This window comes from Crocodylus siamensis, chromosome 2, assembly GCF_052110815.1.
Source record: "Crocodylus siamensis isolate JL-2025a chromosome 2, ASM5211081v1, whole genome shotgun sequence".
Classification (NCBI taxonomy): Eukaryota; Metazoa; Chordata; order Crocodylia; family Crocodylidae; genus Crocodylus; species Crocodylus siamensis.
Genome location: NC_143396.1, coordinates 248,896,974 through 248,924,175, shown reverse-complemented (window position 1 = coordinate 248,924,175; position 27,202 = coordinate 248,896,974). Strand labels below are relative to the sequence as shown.

Here is a 27,202-nt window from a genome sequence, read left to right as displayed (position 1 = left end):
ATGGTTAAGTACAGCTTACTTTGTTGGGTATCGTATCTGTACAGTATTCTTTCAAAACTCATTCCTGTTAAACATTTGGAGGTTAGGAAGACTAAAAGAACTGGTTCAGGAACCTTTGGAAAAAATAGTGAACAAGGAAATATAATTGGTAGGGCACAGGGGGGGAAAAAAGCTAGGAAGCATTTGTAGGTAGAACAGAGTTGGTTTAGTGAATAGGGAAATGTGGAGGAATGTTTCAAAGCAGTGCACAGTGAAAAAGGCAAAGGAGGCAGAAAAACGAGAAGAAAGGAATATTAGACTATTTACTATTGTACATTTACATATCTTTCTTCAAATCCAGCTAAAATGCTGGTGAAGCAATATTATGACTGAAAAATTAAACAGTCAAATCAGAATTAATTATATCACAGTGGCCAACCCTGCTTCTGCTGATGTTTCTTACATACTTTATGCCCTTAACTGTAGAAACTTACAGAATAATTAGTAATGATACTTGTTTTTAAAAGGGTACTGAGGGTTCAAAGCCAAAAAAATCTGCTACAGTTTCCATCCTCTAAACCCACCTTAGTTGACTTCTGTGATCTTCCCTTGAATTTTTATGGACGGTATTCTACTTGCCCATGTACTCTTGTGAGCTGATCTCTGTATTTGAATCCAAATCTTAGCTATATGCCAGTTCATCATGCCTCCGACTAGCTGCTAAAAAGTTGCCTACTTCTCCAGTCTCCTAGTAAATAAAGATGGGGAGGTCATGTGAGAGAGGACACATCATGGCAGGGGAAGGGAGGCAGCAGGGGGAATGGCTGCCAATTTCAGCTTTTTTACTTCCGTTCCCTAATTATATTTATGTTCCTGCAACACCAGTATTTCCAAAATCTTAGGGACCTGTTTGTCCTTAAGGATTAAGGACATGTTTTCATATATGTGAAAGAAAGATCTAATTTGAGCTCCTCAGGGTACTACTGCAATACAGTTAATAATGAAAAACACTCACAGATAGTGCGCCAGGCTGAATTAACACAAGTGTACAGGATGTATGTATTGCAGTTGCTGAGGAACATATAACTTTTACCTTTATGAACAAATTAATACATTTCTTAACTGTAACACAAGGCATCTTAATGCATTTCCATTTTTGAGTTCCATAATGTTTTTCTCTTCCAGAAAAGGGGGAAAGTATTGATGGCACGAGCAGAACACATTTGTTTGCTATTGTCTGCATTCTCACATGTATATAAATGATTAACACATCATCAGCATTTAACAAATAGAGATGAAAATGCAGCTGCATTTATTCCAATGTGCTGAGCTCCTTAGGCTGGCATATATTTAGAATTCTTCATCCAGTAAATTAATTTTAACATGTACTAAAAATCCACACCACTTATATTTTAGTTATTTATAAATTGAAGTTCATGTGTAATACATCAAAGGCTCTTGTGCCAGGTTTATATATTTGGGAGGGATGGGCATACTGCAGATCAGTGAATTAGCATCTTTTTCCAGTACACCTCTCGTATCCCAGAATCTGTTTTCATATGTGAGTCTCAAATTCTTAGGCCTGCAAAAAAAACTTTCGAAAGATGAGCAGAGCATAACTGATACCTCGACATCTGAAATAATGGCTCAAAATACTTAGAAGCCCTCCATTTATCTCCTTGAGTTGTTAATTCAAATATTTAATGATAATTTAATTTTCAACCTTTTATCTAATGCACTGCTAATTAGGTTAGGAAAGAAAGTTAATGGGTGATCAGATTATGAAGAATTGCTGGATTTACTGTGATTGACATCGCATTTTGGCACCTCATGCTTATTTTGTAGACAGAGGTAGTCTGCATCCAATATTCTCCCTTTGCAAATAGACGTCTGTATGCCATCATTAAAAACCCATCCAAAGTCTGGTATCATATTTGAAGATGTCCATTGATTATTGTCCATAACTTCTTGATCAGACCCCAAGATTTAAACCCAGGGCAAACTTGTTTTTAAAAAAGATCATTTACGTTTTTATCACAAAAAACAAAAAAAAATTAAGTATGAAAGTAACTCTGTACTCTTTTCACTTCTTCTCCACAAATATTTTCTGCAAATAGATAAGTGGAAATGCATTGTACTTCCAAAACATTTGCATCTGAAAAACCTTAGAAATTTCAGCTAAAAGACTTGTTTTTTCCAGAAGAGTGTAAGCAGCTTAAAACCAGAGGTCAGTTAAGTACCTTCTGGTCAATTGCAACTAAATATTACTGCCACAGTTATATTCCAGTATGAACTATTCAGTCATATCATTTTTAAATTATTTTAAAATCATTTTAAGATGTTAATATTTCCTCCATTTAACATTGAATAGATCATCTAACACATCAGATATCTTTTATTGTTACATTTTGATATGGAGTATATATTGGTTACAAATAAATTCACCATTGCAGTCCTGAGTATAAGAGTTTTTAGATGGAATATCAATTAAGGTAAGTCAGTTTTTTTATGGTCTGCTAAACTTGGTGGCATTCCTTTCATCTCTGTCTAACAGTGTTTCTGACTATAAAAAAATCGGTAAATAAAAACCAATCCCTAGCAAGCGATGGTACTAAAAATGAGGCAGATAGTTTTATTGTTTAAAAAAAAAATTAAAGTCCCATAAAGTGCTACCTAGAATCTCTCTGATTCCTACAACTGCTTGACTATAGCAAACATCTAATCTTGACTGATAACTTCAATTTTTATATCCCATATTGCCAATTTGGTACTGTTTAATTTATTGTTACACATTGCTTTTTGTAGCATTTTAGGGATTCTGAAGAGAGGTTCTAGTTTCTCAATTTTTGGACCAAGTCAGGCATCTTAAACTCATTTTAGGCCACAGGTTGAATCTAGACCATGGGAGATACTTCCAGGCCTGATCTGTGTGGCCAGCAGCAGTTGTGGTGGCTTTGGGACTGAGCCATGGCATGGGTCTGGGGGTGGGCAGCAGTGTGGGTGTACGGGTAGGTGGTGGCACAGGTCCAAGTTCAGGCAGGAGGTATGGGTCTGGGGACCTCTCACTGGCCATGTCCAGGGGTGGATCCAGAGGGGGTGAAGTGGTGCCATTGCATCCCCATTTCAGACCATCCCACAGGAGCACCAACTGAGGACTTTTTTTAAAGTCTCTAAAGGAGGTTCTCCCTTCTCAGCACCCCCTCCTTTCCTGTCCATGCTGAGAAGCACCTGTCCTCCTTCCTCCTGGGTACCACACTTCCTCACCAAGGTGGGTGGGTTTGAGTTCCTCCTGCCCCACTAAAGCTGGGCTGCCTGGGAAGCTGGGCTTAGGTAGGGACAGCAGCAACAGCAAATGAATTTCCCCCTCTCTGTGTGATCCCCTTGAGTGTTTCTCAGCTAGCCTGGGGAGCAGGCAGAGGCAGAGAACTCACCAACCACTATCACTGTCTCCAACCAAGCCTAACTTTTTGTACAGCTGCTCCTCTCGGCCCCTGCTAGAGCAGGGCAGGAGCAACCGGGACAGTGATGGCACCAGATAAGATTCACAGATAAGATTCACAAGATTCACAGAAGTTTAGGGCTGGAAAGGACCTCATGAGATCATTGGGTTCAGACCTTCTGCTCTGGGCAGAAAAGACTGCTGGGGTCAAATAACCTCAGCAAGGTGTGCATCCAGTCTCCTTTTGAAGATCTCCAGGGTAGGTGCACATAAGTAGAAAGGTAAAGTGAGGGAAGAGGGCAGGGAGAGGAAGAGGTGTTGCTGAGCCTGGACAGGAAAGGAGCGATGCTGGAATTGGGAGAAGGAGAAAATTCCTACCTGATCTAGAGACTTAAAAAAAAAAAGTCCCCGGCTGCATGGTCTGCCTGCCCTGGTGGTGGAAGGAGAAAAGTGGTTGGAAGCAGGAGAGAGCAGCCATCTGTACCGCACCAAGCACTGCTTCTGCACTCCCCTGTTTAAAATTCTGGATTGCCTATGGTCATATCCATGGGGGTACAGGGACCCCATATTCTGTGGCAGGCTATGCCCCCCCCCCCACGCATTACAATAGCCCACCAGGCTATAAGTGGGCCAGATGGAATGGTTCTGCTGGTTGTATCTAACCAACAGGCTATAAATTTGTCACACCCAGACTGGGTAAATTAGATGATGGCATCTTTGACCTTTTCTTAGGTGATACATATTGTGAATGCAGAAGCCTTCACTACAGTTAATAATAACTTACACTCATATTAGCAGTCTCAGAAAAGGGGCTAAGAACCAATAATTGAATAGGCAGGAAGAATGGTCCATCTTCTTTCACCTATCAAGAGGGTTTCTCTGACTTAATCCGTTTTACACTGGCAGTTCTGTGGATTAAAATTTTAATTTCAAGATCATTGCTTTCATAACTCTTAGTAACTTTACTTGGGTAAAACTTGAGATTTGTTGAGCTTGCCCAAAGTTAACTTTTAAAGTTAGCTTAACATTTCTGATACCACCAAATAGCCTGCCTTTTAGCAAAAAGAGAATGGTAATTTATTCTTATTGATGTATTTCCCAAAAACCAAAACTTCTCCCAGCCATCTTTTTAATGATTTAACTCTTCCAATATACATTATATATCTATAATGCACAAAATTATCTGATAGAATTGCTATTATTTATATAAATTAATGGATAATCATATTAGCTGTTAAACACAAAAATAGACAATTGTAGTTTTCCAGAAAATTGCTAAATTATCTTATTTTTTTTATGTATTTCTCAAGAGTTTAAAATCTATGGAGGCTACTGTTGAGTGCTGATCAGACACTTTGTACTATAAGCAACTGTTTTCCTTTTTTTGAACATGGTCTTTAAAACAATTTTGGTCAAATTGTTTGACTTATTGGCACAGCCCTAGCTTTAACTGTATTTCCAAATGTTCCATGATCTCACTGTCTGTTTCCATGCATGTTAACATTTAAAACTGTGTTCTGATAGTCTAACTCATATCGCATTCTGTACTGGATATTGTGTGTGTTTAACATTTTAGCATTGGATAAAATACCTTTTGCTGTACTTAAAAAAGGCACTGGATTTTTCTGGATTTTTAAAGCATATGATTAGGATTTAGGTATGAATAAATATAACTGTATTTAATTTGGTAGATGTTACATATAACTTTTTTCTTACAGACATTGACGATGCTCAAATTCTTCCACGTCCATCTCGAGTCAGGCATTTTTCACAGAGTGAGGACACACCAAGTGAAGTTTTTGGCACATTGAATGAAGAACAGCCATTGCCACGAAGTAGCAGTACGTCTGACATCCTGGAACCATTTGCAGTTGAACGAGCCAAAGGTGCAGTTCCTGTCATTGACAGTTCATCTCATCATGCTCCAAGCTTACAGAGTTCCACTGAGACCTCTTCAATACATAGATCCACTGAAAGTCATGTTACAAATAGCAGAGTGTCTTCTCTGGAAGTTGGGGATAGTATTTATGACCATCTCTGTCACTTAATAGGGCCAATAGATCTTGCAAATACAGCTTTTGAACAAAGCGGGTGTGTTGACCTTGAAGGTGAAGATGATCTTCTTTCCTCTCTGAGAGAATATCTTAAGGAAAAAGAAGAACTTTTCAATAACCTTGAGATAGATAAATATGAGGCTTCTCCTCGTGAAGTTGATACAACTGTAAATAGGAATGATAGATTACCACTGGATGGATTAGAAAATAGAGCTCAGACTGTTAAATCTGCAAGTAGCTCCAAAGTTGCCGAAAGAGCTGATAATGTGGTGCTAAGCTTAGAACAAAACCAAAGTGGCTTTATAAGTAATATTGCACCTACTCAAGTAGACAATTTTACAAGTCAAGTGATCAATAAAGCTAGACAGTTAAATACTGATAAACAAAATGAGAAGTTATTTGAGCATGGGACAAGTAGTCCTAGTAGCAAAGAAAGCAAGAGATACCTTCATAGGCAAAGAGCCATGGAACCTGATGTAGCTTTAGAAATAGCATTAGCTGAAAAAGATAAAAGTGCCCAGTTTAACGAAAACATAACCATCACACATGTTATGCATGCAAAGAAAGTTCTTCCTAAAGCACCAGTTAACCCTGAAATCCCTCACATTACAGGCATGAGCAAACTTTCACCAACTAAAAGGAGTATATCGGAAACAGTAACACACAGGGCCAAAATCATGAAAATAACTACTAAGAAAAGAAACAGTGTTCATGTTACTTTTAGACCATCTACTGAGTCAGTGCAGTTTTATAATCCTCTGGAAAACAAAGAGGCTCCCTGGAAGGCAAGACTTCGTAAACTCAGTGGCTTCAGTAGTAGTAGTGGCAACAGCAGTATAAGCGCAAGCAACAGCTCATCTGCAGTCCCTGAGCTGGTCAGACCAGGAGTATACAGGCCTCTAGATAGAGTCAATCTAGCTTCAGTTAGTAATAAACAGATTAAGGAATCTACAGAAGCTGAAACAACCACATTGCAGAAAGAAGGTATTTCAGTTAATCAGGTGCATAACCGTAGTACACTTAGATCATCAGGTCAGGAATCAGGACAACAGCAGGGATCCCTGGGTGGTGTTTATAAAAATGTTGTACATGCTCTTTCGAAGCCGAAGGCAAATGTTTCCCCACAGAGGCAGAACAGAATGCCAGCAGAGGCTCCACTGAGGGATCTGTACAGTCATGTAATGGGCTATTTTGGAAGGAAAGCTGCAGGTGAGCACTAACAGTGTGCAGAGCATAAAAGGAGAAAGGCAGCACCAGTTTGGCTTAATGCAACTGAAGCAAGCTCTGATAAGCAATCAAAAGGCTTTTGGGATGATCACTGCTTTCCCTGTTTGGTTGTGCATGCGCCTTTAGCCAGCTGAATCTTCCCCCCCAGCATACATTATTTTTATACATTTTAAATTACTAATGTTCCTTTTAAAGATATTGAGTTGAACCTCTTTGCTGCTGAAGACCAAGTCAAGGGAGAGGAAGAGACAACAAATGACCTACTAAGGGACCAGTCTTATCATATTTTAACTTTATCCTAGAGGGTCTTGAAATTCAGCCTGTTGAATGGTTGGCATATATATTTTATAGTGGAATAGAAAGTCCTGGTACTTAGTTTGGCAGAAGTTTGGCTATCAACCAGTTAGGTTGAATTAATTTAATTGTTGGTTCATTTAGTATGTGTTCTTCCTCCTCCTCCTCCTCCTCCTCCTCAAAAACAAAAAAGTCCCCAAATGGGAGTTGGAATTTTTTATTTGGCTTTTAAGCAGTTATTTTATAACTAATGCTAAGGAAAAAGAAAAAAAAATAATTGGAACAGAAATTCCCTATTACGTTTCATTGTGACAATCCAGTGTGGATTTAGTCTTTTTTTGCTTGTTTGAACCATTTTCAAACTGTGCTTTGAGCCTTTCTATGTGCATTCATTGACATGGATACAGTTACTTCTTGGCAACATCTTTCATTGCTTTCTTTCTTCCTGAGAACATAGATGTGCATAAAGATCCTATGATAGCTTTACTTGTGCTAATTATGGGATCTCTGTGGACTGATCAAAAAGAAAAGGCTGTTACTCTAATACCCATCATTTTCATTCATATCTTAAATAACCCTAAATGAACAATAAATTAACTTTCAGCAGTAAGGTAGGTTTGCCTTTCTTACATTGTTATGCAAGCATGTTTAACAGAATGTTCTAAAATGCATCCTGCATTGAGATGTTAATGCCACCTGAGGGCAGTCTTTGTAAACATAGCACAGTAACATTCTGGGCAGTAATACAATGGGCATAACCTAGCCAAAAAAAAAAAAAGGAAAAGAGAAAATTTTCTTATAAGTTCATTTTAACAAATTTGTCCATTTTTTAAATAAAACTCAGATAGGTTTTCTAGCTGTTCTTAGATGGGAATTATTTCAAAACTTCACTATAATTTAAAATATGTTTATATTTAATAAAATCTTTATTCTTATTATAATTAGTTACATATTAAGCTACTGAGAGATAATATTGAAGGATAATTCTTATGAAGTGTATGAGCTGGAACAATTTGCAACTTACGGGCTAAAATCCTACAGTTATTGATAATATTTGTATTATTATTAGAAATAATGTAATCATATAGACTGCAGGAAACGAACAAACAAGAACATTTCATAAATCACTGGCCATATAAAGAGTTTTTTTTAGTTTTGATTCCATACTGTACCATCCATTTTTTTTTATTGCACAAAATTTTATTTGTGAGTGTACTTACTATACAAGGCCACATTGACCTATATCTTAACTTCAATTTTAGTATCCAGTATTTTAGTTCATTTTTCAGCAATCTTGTTCCTCATTAAGAATACAATGGCAAAGGTGTTTCTGTAGGAACTACAGAAACATTCTTAGGATTTTGCTTTTTCTTTTTGTAATGTGGAGGAAGGATGTATGCTGTATCCTTAAAGCAAGCATTAACAACTTTAAGTAATGCTCATCTGTAAGCTTTCTTGCTATTTAAAGGTTATTCTGGAAATTAACTAACACCTGCTTAGTAGGTAAAAAGGAGGATTTACTAATTCTTAAAATTAATCTATTTAAGAGGTGGGAAATGCATGTATTGCAAGTATTTTTATTTTTTTAATGAAGCTTGTTGAGTTCATTTTGTTGTTTTGTTTTTTTTTTAATGTGGAGTTGGGTATCCTTTACTATATATAGTTATTCATTTGCTTTTAGTTAATAGAGACGACTTGAGTCAAAAGCCGCACCCTGTTGGTAGCGATATTGGCAGTAGCAATACAAATGTTCCTGACCTTATGGATGAATTTATAGCTGAGAGACTCCGCAGTGGTAGTGCATTGGTAAGCTTTTGCAACTTTCTTTTACAAATTTAGAAGTAAAATTATTGTTCAGCATATGAAGACGCTTTATTCTAGATATTAAGAATCACAGGCAAGCAAGTTAAATCATAGATCTATAGATTTATATGCTAAAATACTTTATTTTAAATAAGACCCTGATACTGCAGACAGTAACTTTGGCAAATAAAGTGTCTTAATATGTTCACTTGGATTAATTTCGTATGTAACTGTTTGTAGGATCAGAGCTTTGTATGTATATTTACTGCACAAAATGGTATTGTATATTGCTCTTCAAGCTGTCATGCGCTTGGCCTCCATTTCTCTTCTCTTCACTTCTATATGTCAAGATATTTTTAGTGAATAGCTTTCTCATGTGGACCCAGCCCTTTTAAACCTCTCTTGTAACATTTGTTCAATAATGTCATGTTATTTGAAACAATTTCATTCATAAGCATGAAAGCAGCTTTGAGTAAAGAAAATTGAATTGGGGTATCAGTGGAAGCATGTGAGAACAGGCAGGTGATCAGAAAAGATGCATGTTAACTCACAGTGACAGGGATAGGAAAAGTTACTGTTTTATTACATTCCTTTGTTTTGAACAAAGAAATGGTAGGAAACCGATTTATATTTATTATTTCAAAGTTTCTCACTTTTTGTCTGTTAATAAATTATTTTCCAAAGTGTTGGACACATCCAATGTCATTTTAAAAAATGTTCACATACAAAGTTTGGAAAGTAGAATTTAGTTCTCACCAATAAGATAGAAGAAGAGGTTCCTTTCCAAATATCAGCTGAATTTGATTAATAATTGGTGGCTAGAGATGTGTGTTAAGTGTCTGAAGTGCTTGTTCTTTTACTCTTTTCTAAATGTATCCCAGGTCTTTCCCATTTTAATTATTGATACGTTATATACTTTGCAAACGCAGCTGGTCCAGCAATATATGCAAATTATCCATGAAACTGATCCAGTTTGAAGCTCTAATTAAGAGCTAACAGTAATAGTAAAAGGACAAAGACGAGATTGGATCCAATGTAAACAAACAAATCCTTTTACCATCATCATTAGTCACTTAACATTAATTTCTAGAAATGCAAGCAGTTGCAGAAAACAGCTTTGTCAGATATAGCTGTTCAGCATCTTCAACCAAACAATCTGGGCTTGTAAATAGCTATATTGGATGCTCACAGGTATTTGTGTAAAGACACAGTGGGATCTGATCTGGGATCCCAACAGTCACGTTTCCTGTCATGTTGCACATTCATGGCAGGACATACAGTTTTGAAATCAGGGATCAGATCCCAGTCATGCCATACTCGCCAGTGCAGGAGGAATCTTGTGTTCCTGCTGCTCCCTCAAGTTGAAAGCTGGGTTCCTGACAATCAGCTGATTGTCAGCTCGGCTGGGGGGAACCACACTAGGGTCTGGAACCATCCTGCTGCAGTTTCTGATAGCTCACAATCAGCTGTTTGACAATTGGATCAGGTGTCCACCCTGGGGCTGCTTCCAGACCCAGGTGCAATCCTAGACCCAGCTGGCCAGAGCTGCTTGATTTGGGTTTTAAAGTCCATGGCAGGGGAAGTCAAAGGTTCCCTTCCATGGGAATGTCTGCTTCCCTGCACTGGGCAGCCTGCCTCTTCCCTGCCCTCCCACCCTAGCTTGGGAGCCTCTGCTACCCAGCACAGGGTTTAAAGTGCCCCCATTCGGCTCCCTGCACCCCCCTCCCCCATTTGTCCTCCAGCCAGACCAACAGTCAACTGATTGTCAGCCACCAGCCATACGTTAAATTTAAGGCACCATACAGACAAGCCATAAAAATATTCTACATTATACGTGGAACATTTTTATGGCGCATTCCCCATTTTTGACACCTTAAATCAGGAGCACATGAAGCACCCTTCCTAATTATGCCATTATTAACATATTAATTGTGATATAAATGTAACATGTAAATGGAATAATTGAGAGAGACCAGCAAAAAACAACCACTTTATTATTATTATTATTTTTTTTTTTAGGAAGCAAGACTGTAGGTTTCATTGCACGTTGTGGTAGTCCATTCTGAGAAGTTTCTTTTAGGTTTGAAAGTTACAGGTTAAAAATCGTTAGACTTATCTTTAAACTTATTTTCCTTTCCCACCAATCTGTAATGGAATTTGAGGTCATGGCATTTTGTTTAAGATTTTGGAGGGAACCTGAAAATCTTGAAATTGAATCTTCTGTCTTTCATTTTAGGAAATGCATGTTTCATTCTGTATGTTTCATGCCCAGTCTTTCAAAACATATTTTATGCTGAAATAAGGAGATGAAACTTAGCCAAAATATTGTAATTTGCATATTTATAAAAATAAAATTGCTTTTTATAAACAACAAAAACTTTACAATTTAAATGGATCCTAATCTTCTAACATTATAAATTTGGTTGCTTGTGATCTGTTTCCTGTATATTGGCATTTATAAATATGCAATAACTGTTTAATGTATGTTAGGAAACCTTGTCAGAATGTAAAATAATCTGGTTTCTAGAATGTGACAAGAAGAGGTAGCAGTCCTGGCAGCCTAGAAGTTCCAAAAGATCTTCCTGACATATTGAACAAGCAAAACCAAATGCGTCCTATAGATGATCCAGGTGTTCCTTCTGAATGGACATCTCCTGCTAGTGCAGGAAGCAGTGATCTTATCAGTTCAGATAGCCATTCTGACTCATTCAGCGCTTTCCAGTATGATGGCCGCAAATTTGAAAGTAAGTATATTTTTACCATGTTTTTAGCTTTTTTGTTAACTTTACTTTTTGAAAAATAGGTTATATTCAGAAGCTTCTGAAGAGGATTTTATATGAATATCCAGCCAATGTCATTGATAAGTTAATCACTGAAGTTATATAGTTCTTGAGAAATGTAATCTGATTACCAGTAGTCTTCTGACTTTTTAATTCAGTGGAGCACAAAGCAGGATTTGGGGCCCCAGTGAGCAGTGTATTTAATGGAAAAATGCTTAGAAAGATGCAGCCCTTGCCCTGAGGAATGTCTTTCCTGTTAAGTCTCAAAATGTTAACCGAAAGATTCATGCATTTACTTTCAAATTATTTTAAAGCTGCTTGAAACATTTTAAAAATGAGCGAGTGAAATCTTTTATGTATAATAGTCTTTGGCTTTGTCAATACAGATAAGGTAAAATAGTCTGTTTCATCATAACTTTTAGTGTGTGTGTGTGTGTGTGTAAAATTAACACTTTTTTAATTCATGTTTATTCCCATTCTTTTTGATCTAAAGAGGCTGTGCTGTCAGTGAAAAATTGGGATTTCCAAGGCTCTAACAGCACTGAGGAAAAAAGCTCCTCATCCTGCATTCATTCACATGCAAGAAAACCCCCTTAAATACATGATGTATCACTAAACTGCTGCTAAAAGCAGCATGTGCTCAGTAATGGTAACCACTTATGAAGCTGATTAAATGCAGCCAACACTGAGCATGACTATAAAACACATGGCCCATATTGGACAAATATACTGATGGGAACCTACTTTTTTTTTTTTTTTAAAGGAAAAAGAGTGTGTGTCCCAAGTCAAATCAGCCGAATCAATTCCAAATCCATGAGTCATTCAAGAGCCATATGTAGCCCTACTACTGGCAAATACCCTCTACCCCTGCCTGGGGCTTCAGATGCTTCCAAATATTTTGGCAGGCATCCTATGTGCAGGTCCAAGCCCAGAGGCCATATAGCCATAGGAGCAAGCTAGGGAGAAATTTCCTATTTGCATAAAGTTAATGTATAGCCAAGATCTTCTCACTGGAAGTGAAAGTGGCAGACTAACTATGCCTTACCTCAGTCAAGGTACTATCCCTTGCCAAGAAAGTGATTTTCCCCTGCCAGTAGAAAAACCACTATAGTGGTCATGGTATTTCATCTGTCAGTTAAGTATAAGACAGGTCCATGCAGCTGACATGAATAAAATATATGGTAGTGGCCATTGTGCTCAGTCCCCCTCAGCACCAGCTCTTTTCCAAGTCATGGCGAGCTACTGCAGTGAATACATTTTTAGTGCCTCTTTGCTTCCACAGCTAAGTTGTGCCTGTCTTTCCCATTTCCATTGGTCCTTGTTCCTTCATCAGCCTTAAATATCTGGTAAACATCCCAAAATGTTCACCCAGAATCTGTCTGTCACCCTGTCTCTCAGCCTGTTGCATATGTTAGTATGGCTCTACCCTACATGAGATGGAACCAGACCAAGTTTCCCTGTTCCTTATCTACATATAATTTTTTGGAGAATCCCAGGACTTGCAGCAAGAACACTAGGTCCCAATTGTGAGTGGGGGGCAAATTAGTAAATGGATCCTTTGTAGGGGGTATCTGGAATACACATAATACTGAGCAAGTCTGAGCTGTGGAGTCACCATGACTTGAAATGCTGTTGACTCTTAGGGGCCCAGTCCAATGAACTATATGGTAAATCATGAGGTTTTTGGCAAATCTCCAATATTTAGATTGTGTGCTCCATCCATTCCATGAATTGACCTGGTATTACAGTGCTTCCAGGACCGGTGGAAAAAAAAACAGGAAAAAAAAAAAGTATATCTAAAAAATTAACAAATTCATTCGTTTTCCATATATGGAATCTAACTATGGAGCATTGTTTTATTCAGGGTCAGTTTAGATTCAAGTAAATATGGTAATTCCACGCTAGATTGTAACATGTTACAATTTAGGTGAATTTATGGAATGATAAGGTGGTAATTCAACTACATTTAATGTTTCAGAGCCTTTCTTTAAATATATAGGGAGGTGATCAGCTGCTTGTGCACCGGCAAGTTGTGTGGTATGGACCTGCATTACAAGCAGTCACGGTTGGGGTCTGACAAGATTTTATCCCGAACACCAAAAATTGCACCATGTACATCTTGCCAAGCACACAGTTTTTGGGAACTGGATAAAATGTGTTAGATTCCAGTTGTATGTATAAATTAGCATCTGCCTGGGGCCGAAGAATTGCAAAAGGAGAAGTAAAAGCTCTTGCTTCTACATGAAACAAATTAGTCACTTTTTACAAATTAGTTAAAAGTAATGTTATCTAAACTTGTTAGATCATGCATTTTATCTTTAGCACTTTAACACTGCACTTCCCTGGAAAACGCATTGCATTATTTCAGCCTGACTCCCCAGCATCTGTATAGATCTCATGCTTCAGTGGGGCTTTTTGACGCTTATCTAAATGGCTGTTTCAATCAGCTATTAGATAAAAGCACCAAAAACCCCCACTGAAGCACACAGTGAACGTCTATACTGATGTTGAGCGAGCCAGGTCAAACTATTGCAACGCCTCTTCTGGGTGTGTGCTGCGCTTGGCACAAGGACTCATCAAGCTTAAAGCACTGAGGGGGGGTTCATATCTGTAAGCAGCCATGATGTCAAAAATGCTAAATCTAAAAACAAGTAAACAAAATAATGCTTCATTTCTGTTTGCAGGAAACAGTAACTTGCTGTCATATTCTCAATTACTATTAACATTTTAAATGAATAACTTGGAGATTTGTCTTTTAGGCATTTTGTTGTTTGGAAGAATCTATATGAATTTTACTTCATTCTTATGTAATTATAACCTTGCCAGCTGAGCAGTAGCAGTGTTTCACATAACTCAGTTTTTGACTGAAAATAGAAAAGTATTTGAATAGGAAATAGTTTTCTACTTTAATATTTTGGAATAATTTTCTGGAGCTGTGTATTGTTAGCATAAGGGATGTCCATATGGAACTTCTTTATATGACATTTTTGGAAATGTCTTTAGTTTTTTTGCTTGATTAGAAATATTTTTTTAAGATTGTATTTTATCAACAATGGTTCAATTAACGTAGCTCTTTCCTCACTGTAGATTTCAGCTTTGGCACTGATGCTGGGACACCAGCTTCCACGGAGATTGATGCAATTTCAGGACACCAGCAAAGTGCTGAGGAACAAGAAGTGGCTAGTCTAACTACACTCCACATAGATTCTGAAACAAGTAGTCTTAACCAGCAACCATTGTCTGCTGAAGCTGCCACTATCACTGGTAAAGCAGTTGTAAAAATTAATTTGTTTTTAATTTTGTACCTTGTCCTACCCAGGCTGAAAAAGATAGGTTGTATCTGTATTCCTTGTTTTCTGTGTGAGGTTGTGCCTGTCTTGACTCTGAGATCAGTCACATGTTAACTTCATCTGAGCGAGTGCACATCTGTATCCCATACTGCAGAATCCCCATAATAAATAAAACTCTTCTAAATTTTTTAACATGTTGAAGGCATCTCTACTTTTGGCAAATTAAGTGACATACCCTAACTATCTGTCTCCCCTTCTGAAGCTGCCTTTCCATTCAGACAAGCATGGTGCTACCTTCCAGGCCATCTTTGTGCAGGCAGTCCTTGGACTTACAATACAATTTGTTCTTGAAAACCACGTCTTAAATCAAAATATTGTAACTCAGAACCAAATTTCTCATGAGAAACAATATTATAAATGGGGGATTGGTTCCTAACCCAAGGCCCGATACCTTCTTTTCACCAAAAATACCCCAGAATTTTGTACTCAGTTGATTATAAATGAGTAATATAGCTACATTAATGTATTTATATTGTGAATAGTGATCATTTTGATTTGGAAGGACTTCTTTGAGGTTACTTTGCTGTACTTTTTTAAAGGGCTCTTGGTTGGACTTTTTGAAGGCTTCTTGGCTGGAGCCTTCTCAGGAGTCCTGGCTGCAGGTTTTTCTGGAATCTTGTCTGCTTTCTTAAAGAAAGTGTCCAAGGAAGTTTGGACAGATGTTTTCCAGGGAGATGGGTGACACCACAAACTTCATAGATTTCACAGATGTTAGAGCAGGAAGGGACCTCAGAAGATCATCGAGTCCAGCCCCCTGCCCCAGGGGCGGGAAGTCAGCTGGGGTCAAAGGATCCCAGCAAGATAAGCGTCCAAATGTCTCTTAAAGGAATCCAGAGTAGGTGCTTGCGCCACCTCTGGTGGCAGTCTGTTCCAGGCCTTGGGGGCTCAGACAGTAAAGAAGTTCTTCCTTATGTCCAGCCTGAAACAGTGTTAGAGGAATTTGTGAATGTTTTACCTTGTCATCCCTTGGGCAACTCTAGTGAACAGGCATTCTCCCAGATCTTGATGTACACCCCTTATATACTTATAGGAAGCCAACAGGTCTCCCCTGAGCCTGCACTTTTACAGAAGAGTCCCATAGCTCTCAGCCTCTCATCGTAAGGCCTGTTCTCCTGCCCTCTGATCATGCACGTGGCTCTCCTCTAGACTCTCTCAAGCTTCTCCACATCCTTTTTAAATTGTGGAGCCCAGAATTGGATGCAGTACTCCAACTGCAGCCTCACCAAGGCTGAGTACAGCAGGAGGATGACATCCTGGGATTTGTTGCAGAAGCATCTATGGATGCAAGCCAGAGTTTTGCTCACTTTACCAGCTACAACATCGCATTGGTGGCTGTGAGGGGGCTAAGGCCCCGCGGGACCCGGCCCGAGGGAGAAAGCCCGGAGGGGCGTCCGACTTCCGGGATCAGACCCGGAAGTCCGGCCGGGGCTTTAAAGTTTTCCGGAACACAAGCCGGGCCGGAGGGAGACCGGCCCGGGACGATAAAAACAGCACTCCTACCCTGGTTAGGGGAGGAGGGAAGCTCCGGTCGGCGGTGAACCGGGGAGGAGAGGAGCCGGACGAGACGCGGCGGGCGCCTGCGGCAGCGGGACCGGCGGCAGCCGAGCCGGAAGCGGGCGAGCCGGGAGCAGCGCGGGAGAAACCGGCGGCAGGATCTCCGGCAGGGACGACACCGGTAACGGCGGCAGCGGGACCGGCGGCAGCCGAGCCGGAAGCGGACGAGCCGGGAGCAGCGCGGGAGAAACCGGCGGCAGGATCTCCGGCAGGGACGACACCGGTAACGGCGGCAGCGGGACCGGCGGCAGCCGAGCCGGAAGCGGGCGAGCAGGGAGCAGCGCGGGAGAAACCGGCGATAGCAGAGGGGACTGCGGCGGTACCAGGAGCAGCGCAGACCCCCGTGACAACCCAGGTACCAAAGGGATTAGAGGTAGTCCCTCCGGGCGAGCCCAGGCAGGGAGCCTCAAGCGGAGGAGACTTCCTCCGAAGACTGGTGGCTGGCTGGCCACGAAGGAAGACCCGCGGACAGGGAGGCGGACTTGGTAACCCTCCCCCCGGGTCTAGGGACACCGGCCGTTGAGGGCTGGACAGAGGCCTTACTGGAGGCTCGGGTGAGGGTGTAGGGGAGTGAGGAGCCCTCAGGTCCCCGGACTGTGGAGCTAAGGAAGCCCCTTGCGGTGGACCGCCAGCGCCCCGTTTTTGGGAGAACCCCTTTCTTTTCATCAAGACGTGGCAGGCGAGATTAACGGGGCGCCAGCGGCCCGGCGCGTACTTCTACTCTACAGGGGCCAGTCGGGGCTTTTGGGGTGACCCGCAACCGGGAGGCGCACCCCAGTGCCCACAACTGGTGCATTGGCCGGGAACCCGAATCCGGGGCGGATAACCCGAGCATCCGAAGGCTAAGGAACTCCCCACGGGCCCGGAGGTAGCGCCACAAGCGCTACACCTCATTGCACAGGTATTGCAGCAACAACAGCAAACGGCCTTGCGACAGGTGAGCTTACAAGAACTCATCCTGCAGCAGGGGCAGGCTGGGGGGGGCATGAATAGAGGGGAATGGAACATGCCTCGCTTAACCAAAGACGACGATATAGAGGCCTTCTTGGAAGCATTTGAGAGAGCCGCCTTGGCCTCCGGGCTAGATAAAGGAAGGTGGGCCAGCAGAATAGGGGTCCTGCTAACCGGCCCGGCCCAGGCGGCCTACCGGGCCCTGACCCGGGCGGAGGCGGGAGATTATGAGCGGGTGAAAATAGAGATCCTCCAGCGCCTAGAGATCACTCCCGAAAAACACAGACAGGCCTTCAGGGGAACCAAAGCCAAGGCCCAGAAGACCCCCAAGGCGCTGTGGCACGACCTGAGGGATGAGCTGACCAAGTGGCTAGGACCACAGACCTCCACGAAGGAGGAAATTTGTGACCAGATCTTACTCGAGCAATTCCTGGCCGATTTGGAGGACGACACTCAGCAATGGGTAAGGCGCCATGGCCCCACCTCCTCCCTTCAGGCCCTGCAGTGGGCAGAGCACTATACAGCGGCGCAAGCCGGGCGTTACCCCTCCCGAGGAAAGTCCCGGGGGGAAAGTTCCCCCCGGAAGGACAAAGGGGGTAAGGGAGAGAAAAATTATGGGGGCAAACTCATTATTTGCTTCCGATGTGGAGGCAGAGGGCACCTAGCTAAGGCCTGCCTGACAGAGACCGACTATCCCCTTGTTAGGGGAAACCCATACCTAAAAGGGGCCAACACGGGTAAGGAGGTTCCTCGAGAAGAGCCGATGGAGTGTGGGGTGGTAGGCCGAGCGGAGATCCCCCCGCAACCGCTGCCCCGGGTCAAAGCCTGGGTAGGGCAAAGGGCCCTCGAAGCCGTACTTGATACAGGGTGTACCCAGACATTGGTCAGGCCCTCGCTGATTGAATGGCGGCGAGCACCCCGCTGTAAAGGGATTTACCTGGTCTGCCTCCACAATCAGCGGACATACTTTGAACGACGGCTCCTGGAGGTTCGCCTTCAAGGGGTTACACGTCGGCTACCGGTGGGCCTAAGTGAGGATATTTTACACCCCTTTATTGTGGGACGAGACTGGCCCGAGATATACGAAGTCTTAGATTCCATCCGACCACGGAAGGAGGCAGCAGCGGGCTTGGCGGGGGCCGAGGCCGAGCAACCCTGGCCGGATGAGTTGAGAGATTTGGCCAGCAACTATCAATTCCGGGAGGCCCAGGAAGACGACGACGAGTTGCGACCTTTCAGGGAGGAAGCCCTCCAAAGATGCCAACAGCCGGTAAGCCCCTCCGCGGGTGTAGGGCGGGGGCCCCGGGTGGAGTTGAGGCGGGGTCTGCTATACCGTGTCAGGCCCGAACCCCGAACAGGGACAGAGACGGAACAGCTTCTGATCCCTAGCCGGTATCGGGGGACTCTACTACAGTTGGCACATGGGAATCCGATGGGGGGGCACCTGGGGAAGGGGAAGACAGAGGCGCGCCTGACGCGGTGGTGTTTCTGGCCGCATCTGTATGAAGACGTGGAAAAATATTGCAAGGGGTGTAGGGCTTGCCAACTGGTGAGTGCCCATAAGCCCGCACGGGCTCCTCTGCAACTAATGCCAATCATCCAGGAGCCATTTGCTAGGGTGGCTCTGGACGTGGTGGGCCCCCTTCCACGTAGCACCTCCGGGCATCGATTCTTATTGGTATTTATCGACTGCGCTACCCGTTTTCCGGAGGCCATCCCATTACGGACCGTGACGGGTGCCAAGGTAGCCGAGGAACTCATGAAGTGGGTCTCCCGTTTCGGGATACCAAAGGAGATTGTGACGGATCAAGGCACCAACTTCAAGTCGACAGTGATGGCCGCCCTGTGCCGGGTATTACATGTAGCTCACCTCCGAACAACGATCTACCACCCTCAGACGAACGGACTTGTAGAACGCTTCAACGCGACGTTGAAAGGTATGCTCCGGCGGTGCGCCCAGGACGACCCAGCCAAGTGGGATCTCCTGGTGCCCCCGCTGTTGTTTGCGGTGCGAGACGCTCCGCAAGCTTCCATGGGGTATTCCCCATTTAAGCTAGTCTTCGGACACCAGCCGCGGAGCCTCTTAGACATTGTCAGAGAAAGCTGGGAGGACAGTGCGCGGGGAAGCCGACAGATAGACGGATACGTGCAAGAGTTTCAGGACCGCCTCCGCAGGGCCCAGCAAGCAGCGCAAGACAATCTCGCTCAGGCTCAAGTACAACAAAAGCACCGGTATGATCAAGGGACCCAGGAAAGGGAGTTACAACCCGGGCAAAAGGTGCTTGTGATGCTGCCCAATCAGCCCAGCAAATTTGAGGCCAGATGGCAGGGGCCGGCCCGAGTCATCCGGCGAATCGGCCCCGTGACCTACGAGGTTCAGAGAGAAGGCCGACAGAAGTCATCCCAGATCCTCCATATTAATTTACTAAAGGAGTGGCAGGAGCCCCAGGGGCTCCTGTTGGAGCTAGATCGGGAACTTAGAGATGGTCAAGACTCAGGTTCCGAAGGAGGCGCACAACCCCGGACTGAGGGGCACCCAGAGGGTGGAGCAACCCTGTCCCGGCACCAACAGGAAGAGCTACAGCGGCTCATGACAGAATTCCATGACGTATTCACTGAGGCCCCGGGGAAGGCCCACGGGGTAGAACATGCCATCCGGACGCCACGAGGGCAGGTGGCTAGAGAGAAGTGGCGTCGGATCCCCTTCTTTAAGCGCCAGGCCATCAAGAGCGAGATTGACAAGATGCTGTCCCAAGGCATCATCACTCCGTCCCGCAGCCCATGGCGAAGCCCGTTGGTAGCCGTAGATAAGCCCGACGGCAGCCTGAGGCTTTGCGTTGATTTCAGAAAACTGAACGCTATCACTCAATTCGACGCGTTTCCCATGCCGCAGGTAAACGAGCTGGTAGAACGTATAGGACAAGCCAATTTCATTTCCACCTTAGATCTAGCCAAGGGCTACTGGCAGATTCCCTTACGAAAAGAAGACCAACCCAAGACAGCCTTTGGGACCCCGTGGGGTTTATATGAGTTCAAGCGCATGCCCTTTGGGTTGAATGGAGCAGCCGCCACCTTCCAAAGGCTCATTGATTGGCTCCTGGCACCCCACCAAGAGTATGCCGCGGCGTATATAGACGATATCGTTATTCACACCAAGACGTGGGACCAGCATCTCCAGGCCTTGAGGAAGGTATTGCAGGAACTACGGGCAAAGGGCCTTACGGTCAACCCAAGGAAATGCGCACTCGGGAAAGCTGAAACAAAATACCTGGGTTTCATAGTGGGTCGGGGCCAGGTCAGACCCCTAAAGGATAAAGTGGCGATGCTGCGGAACTATAAAGCTCCGGTGACGAAAAAGCAAATGCGAGCCTTCCTGGGGCTGGCCAGCTATTACCGGCGGTTTATACCTCGGTTTGCGGAGTTGGCCAATCCCTTGGTTGACACTACCCGGGGCCGAGAACCCCCCCGGGTCCAGTGGACGCAGGAAAGGCACCAGGCATTTGAAGGACTAAAGCAAGCCCTGTGTCAAGGGGCAGTGTTACACACCCCAGACTTTACTATCCCCTTTATTTTACAGACTGACGCGTCGGCATACGCCTTGGGAGCCGTCCTCTCCCAAGAGGTGGAGGGAGAGGAGCGTCCCGTGGCGTTCGCAAGCCGTAGGCTCAACACACATGAGGAGAGGTATTCCACAATAGAGAGAGAATGTCTCGCGATAAGGTGGGGGATAGAGTACTTTAGGTATTATTTACTGGGCAGAAAATTCCGGCTTATAACAGATCACGCCCCGTTGCGATGGCTGAACTCCGCCAAGACGGAGAATGCCAGAATAATGCGGTGGGCTCTGGCCCTCCAGCCCTATCGATTTGAAATAGGATACAAACCGGGACGGAACAACACTGTCGCCGATTTTTTTTCCAGGTTTGGAGAGGGGGGAGTAACCCCGGTGCCTTCAGAGTCGCCCCCTTCAAGAGGGCAGCAATCGGGGGAGGTTGAGCAGCTAGCTGTGGAGAGGACGCCTAGCGGCATCTCCAGGGGTGGGGTATGTGAGGGGGCTAAGGCCCCGCGGGACCCGGCCCGAGGGAGAAAGCCCGGAGGGGCGTCCGACTTCCGGGATCAGACCCGGAAGTCCGGCCGGGGCTTTAAAGTTTTCCGGAACACAAGCCGGGCCGGAGGGAGACCGGCCCGGGACGATAAAAACAGCACTCCTACCCTGGTTAGGGGAGGAGGGAAGCTCCGGTCGGCGGTGAACCGGGGAGGAGAGGAGCCGGACGAGACGCGGCGGGCGCCTGCGGCAGCGGGACCGGCGGCAGCCGAGCCGGAAGCGGGCGAGCCGGGAGCAGCGCGGGAGAAACCGGCGGCAGGATCTCCGGCAGGGACGACACCGGTAACGGCGGCAGCGGGACCGGCGGCAGCCGAGCCGGAAGCGGGCGAGCAGGGAGCAGCGCGGGAGAAACCGGCGATAGCAGAGGGGACTGCGGCGGTACCAGGAGCAGCGCAGACCCCCGTGACAACCCAGGTACCAAAGGGATTAGAGGTAGTCCCTCCGGGCGAGCCCAGGCAGGGAGCCTCAAGCGGAGGAGACTTCCTCCGAAGACTGGTGGCTGGCTGGCCACGAAGGAAGACCCGCGGACAGGGAGGCGGACTTGGTAACCCTCCCCCCGGGTCTAGGGACACCGGCCGTTGAGGGCTGGACAGAGGCCTTACTGGAGGCTCGGGTGAGGGTGTAGGGGAGTGAGGAGCCCTCAGGTCCCCGGACTGTGGAGCTAAGGAAGCCCCTTGCGGTGGACCGCCAGCGCCCCGTTTTTGGGAGAACCCCTTTCTTTTCATCAAGACGTGGCAGGCGAGATTAACGGGGCGCCAGCGGCCCGGCGCGTACTTCTACTCTACAGGGGCCAGTCGGGGCTTTTGGGGTGACCCGCAACCGGGAGGCGCACCCCAGTGCCCACAGTGGCTTATATTCATCTTGTGGTCAATCATGACCCCCAAGTCCCTTTTGGCCGTGGTGCTAGCAAGCACAGCACTGCCGAGCCTATAAGCATGCTGCGGGTTTTTCTTCCCAAGGTGGAGTACCTTGCATTTTTCAGTGTTGAACACCATCAGGTTTTCGTCCACCCATTTTCTGAGCCTGTCAAGGTCGTCCTGGATCACCATCCTGTCCTTTACCCCAAAGTTTGGTGTCATCGGTGAACTTGGCCAGTCCACTTCTGACACCAATGTCCACATTAATGAAGATGTTAAAGAGTATAGGCCCAAGGATGGAGCCTTGGGGGACCCCACTGGTCACGGTGCACCATAGATTTCATAGACATTAGGGCTGGAAGGGACCTCGGAAGATCATCGAGTCCAGCCCCCCACCCAAAAGGCAGGAAGTCAGCTGGGGTCATAGGATCCCAGCAAGATAAGCATCCAATTTGCTCTTGAAGGTGTTCAGTGTAGGTGCTTGAACCACCTCCGCTGGCAGGCTATTCCAGACCTTGGGAGCTCGGACAGTAAAGAAATTCTGCCTTAAGTCCAGCCTGAAATGGTCTTGCAGCAGTTTATAACCATTCAACCTTGTCATCCCCTGGGGCACTCACCATGATGATTGACTTCCGTCAACTACTACTCTCTGGGTCCGACCTCAAAGCCAATTCCCCAGCCAGTGGACTGTGATGTAGCCGAGGCTGCAGTTGGCCAGTTTTTCTATGACATGATGATGGGGTACCAGCAAGGGATATGTCAATCTCTTGTTCGCTGGCATGGTGTCGCATCAGATCAAGCGTTGTAAAGTTGAAACTGCCATCAGAAAGTTGAAACAGGGTGTCAATTTATAAACATTGTAAGTGCAAAACATTGTAACTTGAAATGTTGTAAGTCGACTGCTTGTACTTAGTATCCCTCCATGCTTACAGACCTTTTGGTTCCTTCTTTGGTGTGTAAATTTAAAAGGCTTAGTTGAACTACTCTTAGTTTCTTTAATACCTGTTGACATTTCCATTATTCTTTTGGATGATTCCTTCTGGTTGTTCCCTTATTGGTAAGTCTTGTAACTGATAACTGAGCTGCCATTAAGAGTTTTACAGCAGCACATTCCTTGGATTGTTTGTTGGACCACTTTTCAGGGATGAGTGACTTTCATTATTTTCTTGTCTTTGCTTTCTAATTGCTCAAACCAGAATATTGGCATGACTAGGTTTTTTCAGGGGATGAATGAAATGTCATTAGCCCCTGTTTTTTTCTTTTATTTATAGTCTCATAGTTGGTAGGGTTGGAAGGGACCTGAGCAGATCATCAGATCTGACCCCCTGCTGTGGCAGGAAAGAGTGCTGGGGTCAAATGACCCTGGCCAGGTGTTCATCCAGCCTCCTTTTAAAGACCCCCAGGGTAGGAGCCAGCACCACTTCGCTTGGAAGTTGGTTCCAGATCCTAGCCACCCTGACTGTGAAGTAGCACCTCCTGATATCAAGCCTGAATCTACCCTCTGCTAGCTTGTGACTGTTATTTCTTGTCACTCCTGGGAGTGCTTGGGGGAACAGGGACCCCCCCTCAATGCCTGCTGGTCCCCCCTGACTAGTTTGTAAATGGCCACTAGATCCCCCCTCAGCATTCTCTTGTGAAGGCTGAACAGGTTCAGGTCCCATAGCCTCTCCTCGTAGGGCCTGCCCTGCTGACCCCTGATTATGCGAGTGGCCCTCCTCTGGACCCTCTCCATGCTGTCCACATTCCTCCTAAAGTACCGCCCCCAGAACTGGATGCAGTACTCCAGCTGTGGCCTAACCAGTGTCACATAGAGGGGGAGGATCACCTCCTTGGAACTGCTTGAGATGCATCTGTGGATGCATGACAAGGAATTGTTGGCATTCCTGACGGTGTCCTCACACTGTCGGGCCATGTTCATATTGGCCTCAATAATGGCTCTAAGATCCTTATCTGTGTCTGCACTGATGAGAAGGGAGTTCCCCAGCGTGTAGTTCTGCTGATGATTCTTCCTCCCCAGGTGCAGTACCCTGCATTTGTCAGTGTTGAAACCCATCCTGTTCTCTTCCGCCCACCACTGTAGCCTGTCCAGATCTGATTGCAGCCTATTCCTTCCTTCTAGCATGCCCTCTTCTCCCCACACCTTCGTGTCGTCTGCAAATTTGAACAGGGTGCATTTTACCCCTTTGTCCAAGCACTGATGAAGATGTTGAACAGTACGGGCCCGAGGATCAAGTCCTGCAGAACCCCACTGCCCACATCCCGCCAGGTTGAATAAGACCCATCCACCACCACTCTCTGGGTGTAGCCCTCCAACCAATTAGTCACCCATCTGCCTGTGTAGACATCGACATCAAAGTCTCCTAGTTTTTTAATGAGAATGGGGTGAGAGACTGTGTCAAAGGCCTTCCTAAAGTCCAGAAAGACTATATCCACCGCAACACCTGCATCCAGAGATTTGGTGACCGGGTCATAGAAGGCTACCAGGTTGGTCTGACAGGACCTGCCTCTAATGAGTTAATGTTGGAACAGAGTAAATGTGTAGTACTTTAAGGTTTGGAAGTAACTATGATAGAGTTTCTCTAAAGAAGCTGATGGCTTACTAAATTTTACACAATGATTCTACCCTTCTTTTCCATCCCTTCCAAGTAGCCATTTTTATCTGTTGAAGAACAAGAAAAAGGTAGCAATTAAAAGGTTCTTTTTAAAAAAGATGTTTTAAATGTGGTACTTAAAATGTACAGTAATGTCTTTTGTCCCTCTTCTCCCAGAGACGAGTCATTTCTACTTCTTTACATAGAAAGAGTGGATGTTCCTTGTAGAAGTTCTGGAGTTTACTTACTAGCTTCCTAAGTTTGACTGGAAGCTTATCAGCTTCTCAGGTGTTTTTGGAAGGTCTGGGAAGAGATGGAATAAAATTTCCACTAGCTAACAATGATTTCTTTACCTTTAGCAACCAGAGTGTTTTGTGTTGCAGAGCAGTTCAGGAAAGAGAAAAGTCACTTCTTTATGATTTATCTGCTCCTATGCAGATTGTTGTTTGGTGTCCAGTTTTGTATACAGCTACTTTCTCTCTTTCATAGAGACATTGCTTGCACCTCTAGACTTAAGACTATGTTAAGCTTTTCACTTAAAACAAGATAGAAGGGATTGTGTTTTTATAGCTTTGCAATTTAATCTAGCTTCCTTATTATGATAATGATTGTGTTCTCTGCTGCCTTAACCTTCCTGCCTGAGCTCTGCCACTTATAGGAGTCTCCAGCAGGGCTGTGTGAAGCTTCAGTAGCTATTCAAAGGAGATTTGGCCCGATTGGGGGACCAAATCTGAATCCGAATCGAATCAGGAGACCAGTTAAAAGCTACCTCCAGCTGCCAAGTCTGTTGGGGTTGGGGGAGTGGGGAGGGATTGGGGCTGGGGCTTGGACAAGCTGCCCAGCCAGGGTGGGATACGCTGGACTTGGGGAGGAAGGTGGGGAATGCATGCACAGCAGCACTGGGAGTAGGGGCTGTTCCCTGCTGCTGCTTGCCTAGCCAGAGCAGGGGTGGTGGAATGTGAGCACAGCTTGCTCCAGGCAGAAGAGGGCAAGCAACAGCAAGGTATAGCCCCCACTCCCAGCACAGCTACACCCATCCCCCTTTCCCCTTCCATGCTGGCTGGCAAGTCGCGGCAGCACAGAGTCCCCGCTCCCAGTGCTAATGTGGGCACGGAAGAAGCAGGGGCTCTGCCCTGCTGCCGTTTGCCCAACCGGTGCAGGGGAGTGGGGGGATGCAATGCAGGTGCAGCTTGCTCCAGGCGGAAGAGGGTAAGTGGCAGCAAGGCATAGCCCCCACTCCCAGTGCTGCCGTGCCTGCATTCCACATCTTCCCATGCCAGCTGGTGAGCGGCAGCAGCACATAGTCCCTGCTCCCAGTGCTGATGCAGGCACAGAAACAGGGGCTTTGCCCTACTGCTGCTTGCCCAGCCAGGGCAGGAGAGGGGTACAATGCAGGCGTGGCTTGCTTCGGGAGGTAAGGGGCAAGTGGCAGCAGGGTATAGCCCCCATTCCCGGCACTGCCATGCCCGCATCAGTGCTGGGAGTGGGGATTCTGCCCTGGCGCTGCTTGCCAGCTGGCACGGGAGAGGGTGCAGGATGAGGGCACGGCAGCGCTGAGAGCGGGGCTTGCTCCAGGAGAAGGGGGCAAGCGACAGCAGAGCAGAGCCCCCACTCTGATTGCTGCTATGCCCACATCTCACACTCCCCTCTCTGCCACAAATAACATGCCCCTCACCCTGACTGGGTAGGTTGTCTCAGACCCAGCCTCAATCCCTCCCTCCTCCACACACCTTCCTTCCCTCTTCCCCCAACCCCAAGAGACTTACCAGCTGGAGGCAGCTGTCAGCTTCCTGTTTAGTCTATGACCGAATCTCTGAAGCGGTGCTAAATCTTTCGGATCTGATTCAGCCAAATTGAATCGGAACAGTGATTCGAATCTCCGAATCAAAGCACTGTCCTTCAAATCAGCCGATTTCAAATTTGACGTGAATACTTGCCTCTTCACACAGGCCTAATCTCCAGCCAGACTCCTGTGAGGCACTGTTGAATGATAGTAATACCTCATAGGTATCTGCTTCCTATTCCTAGGCCTATAAGTAGTGGAGATCAAGTAATTCTGTTGCAATTGTTCATCCCTTGGCTGTCTTTATACAGGATGTTATGTTTTTCCACAACTCTGTTTGTAAGGAGATCTACTTGCACTTTTTTCTTGGCCAGATATTACATGAAATTAACTCAGTTTTCTTTTAATCTTGTGTTAAGAAAACTTTTCAGAACT

General features: G+C 45.2%; 1 protein-coding gene across 7 annotated transcripts in view; it reads left to right on the top strand.

The window, feature by feature from the left end:
- Positions 1-27,202, top strand: part of RALGAPA1 (Ral GTPase activating protein catalytic subunit alpha 1) — a 219,285-nt gene that overhangs the window by 77,648 nt on the left and 114,435 nt on the right. For 5 of the 7 annotated variants that reach the window (XM_090033616.1, XM_090033623.1, XM_090033617.1 and 2 more), the window contains 4 exons: positions 5,137-6,681; positions 8,675-8,799; positions 11,324-11,540; positions 14,664-14,840. In XM_090033616.1, the coding sequence (XP_089889742.1) occupies positions 5,137-6,681; positions 8,675-8,799; positions 11,324-11,540; positions 14,664-14,840 (2,064 nt within the window). The remainder of the gene's footprint in view (positions 1-5,136; positions 6,682-8,674; positions 8,800-11,323; positions 11,541-14,663; positions 14,841-27,202) is intronic. The other 2 variants (XM_090033621.1, XM_090033622.1) reach the window with 1 other exon arrangement.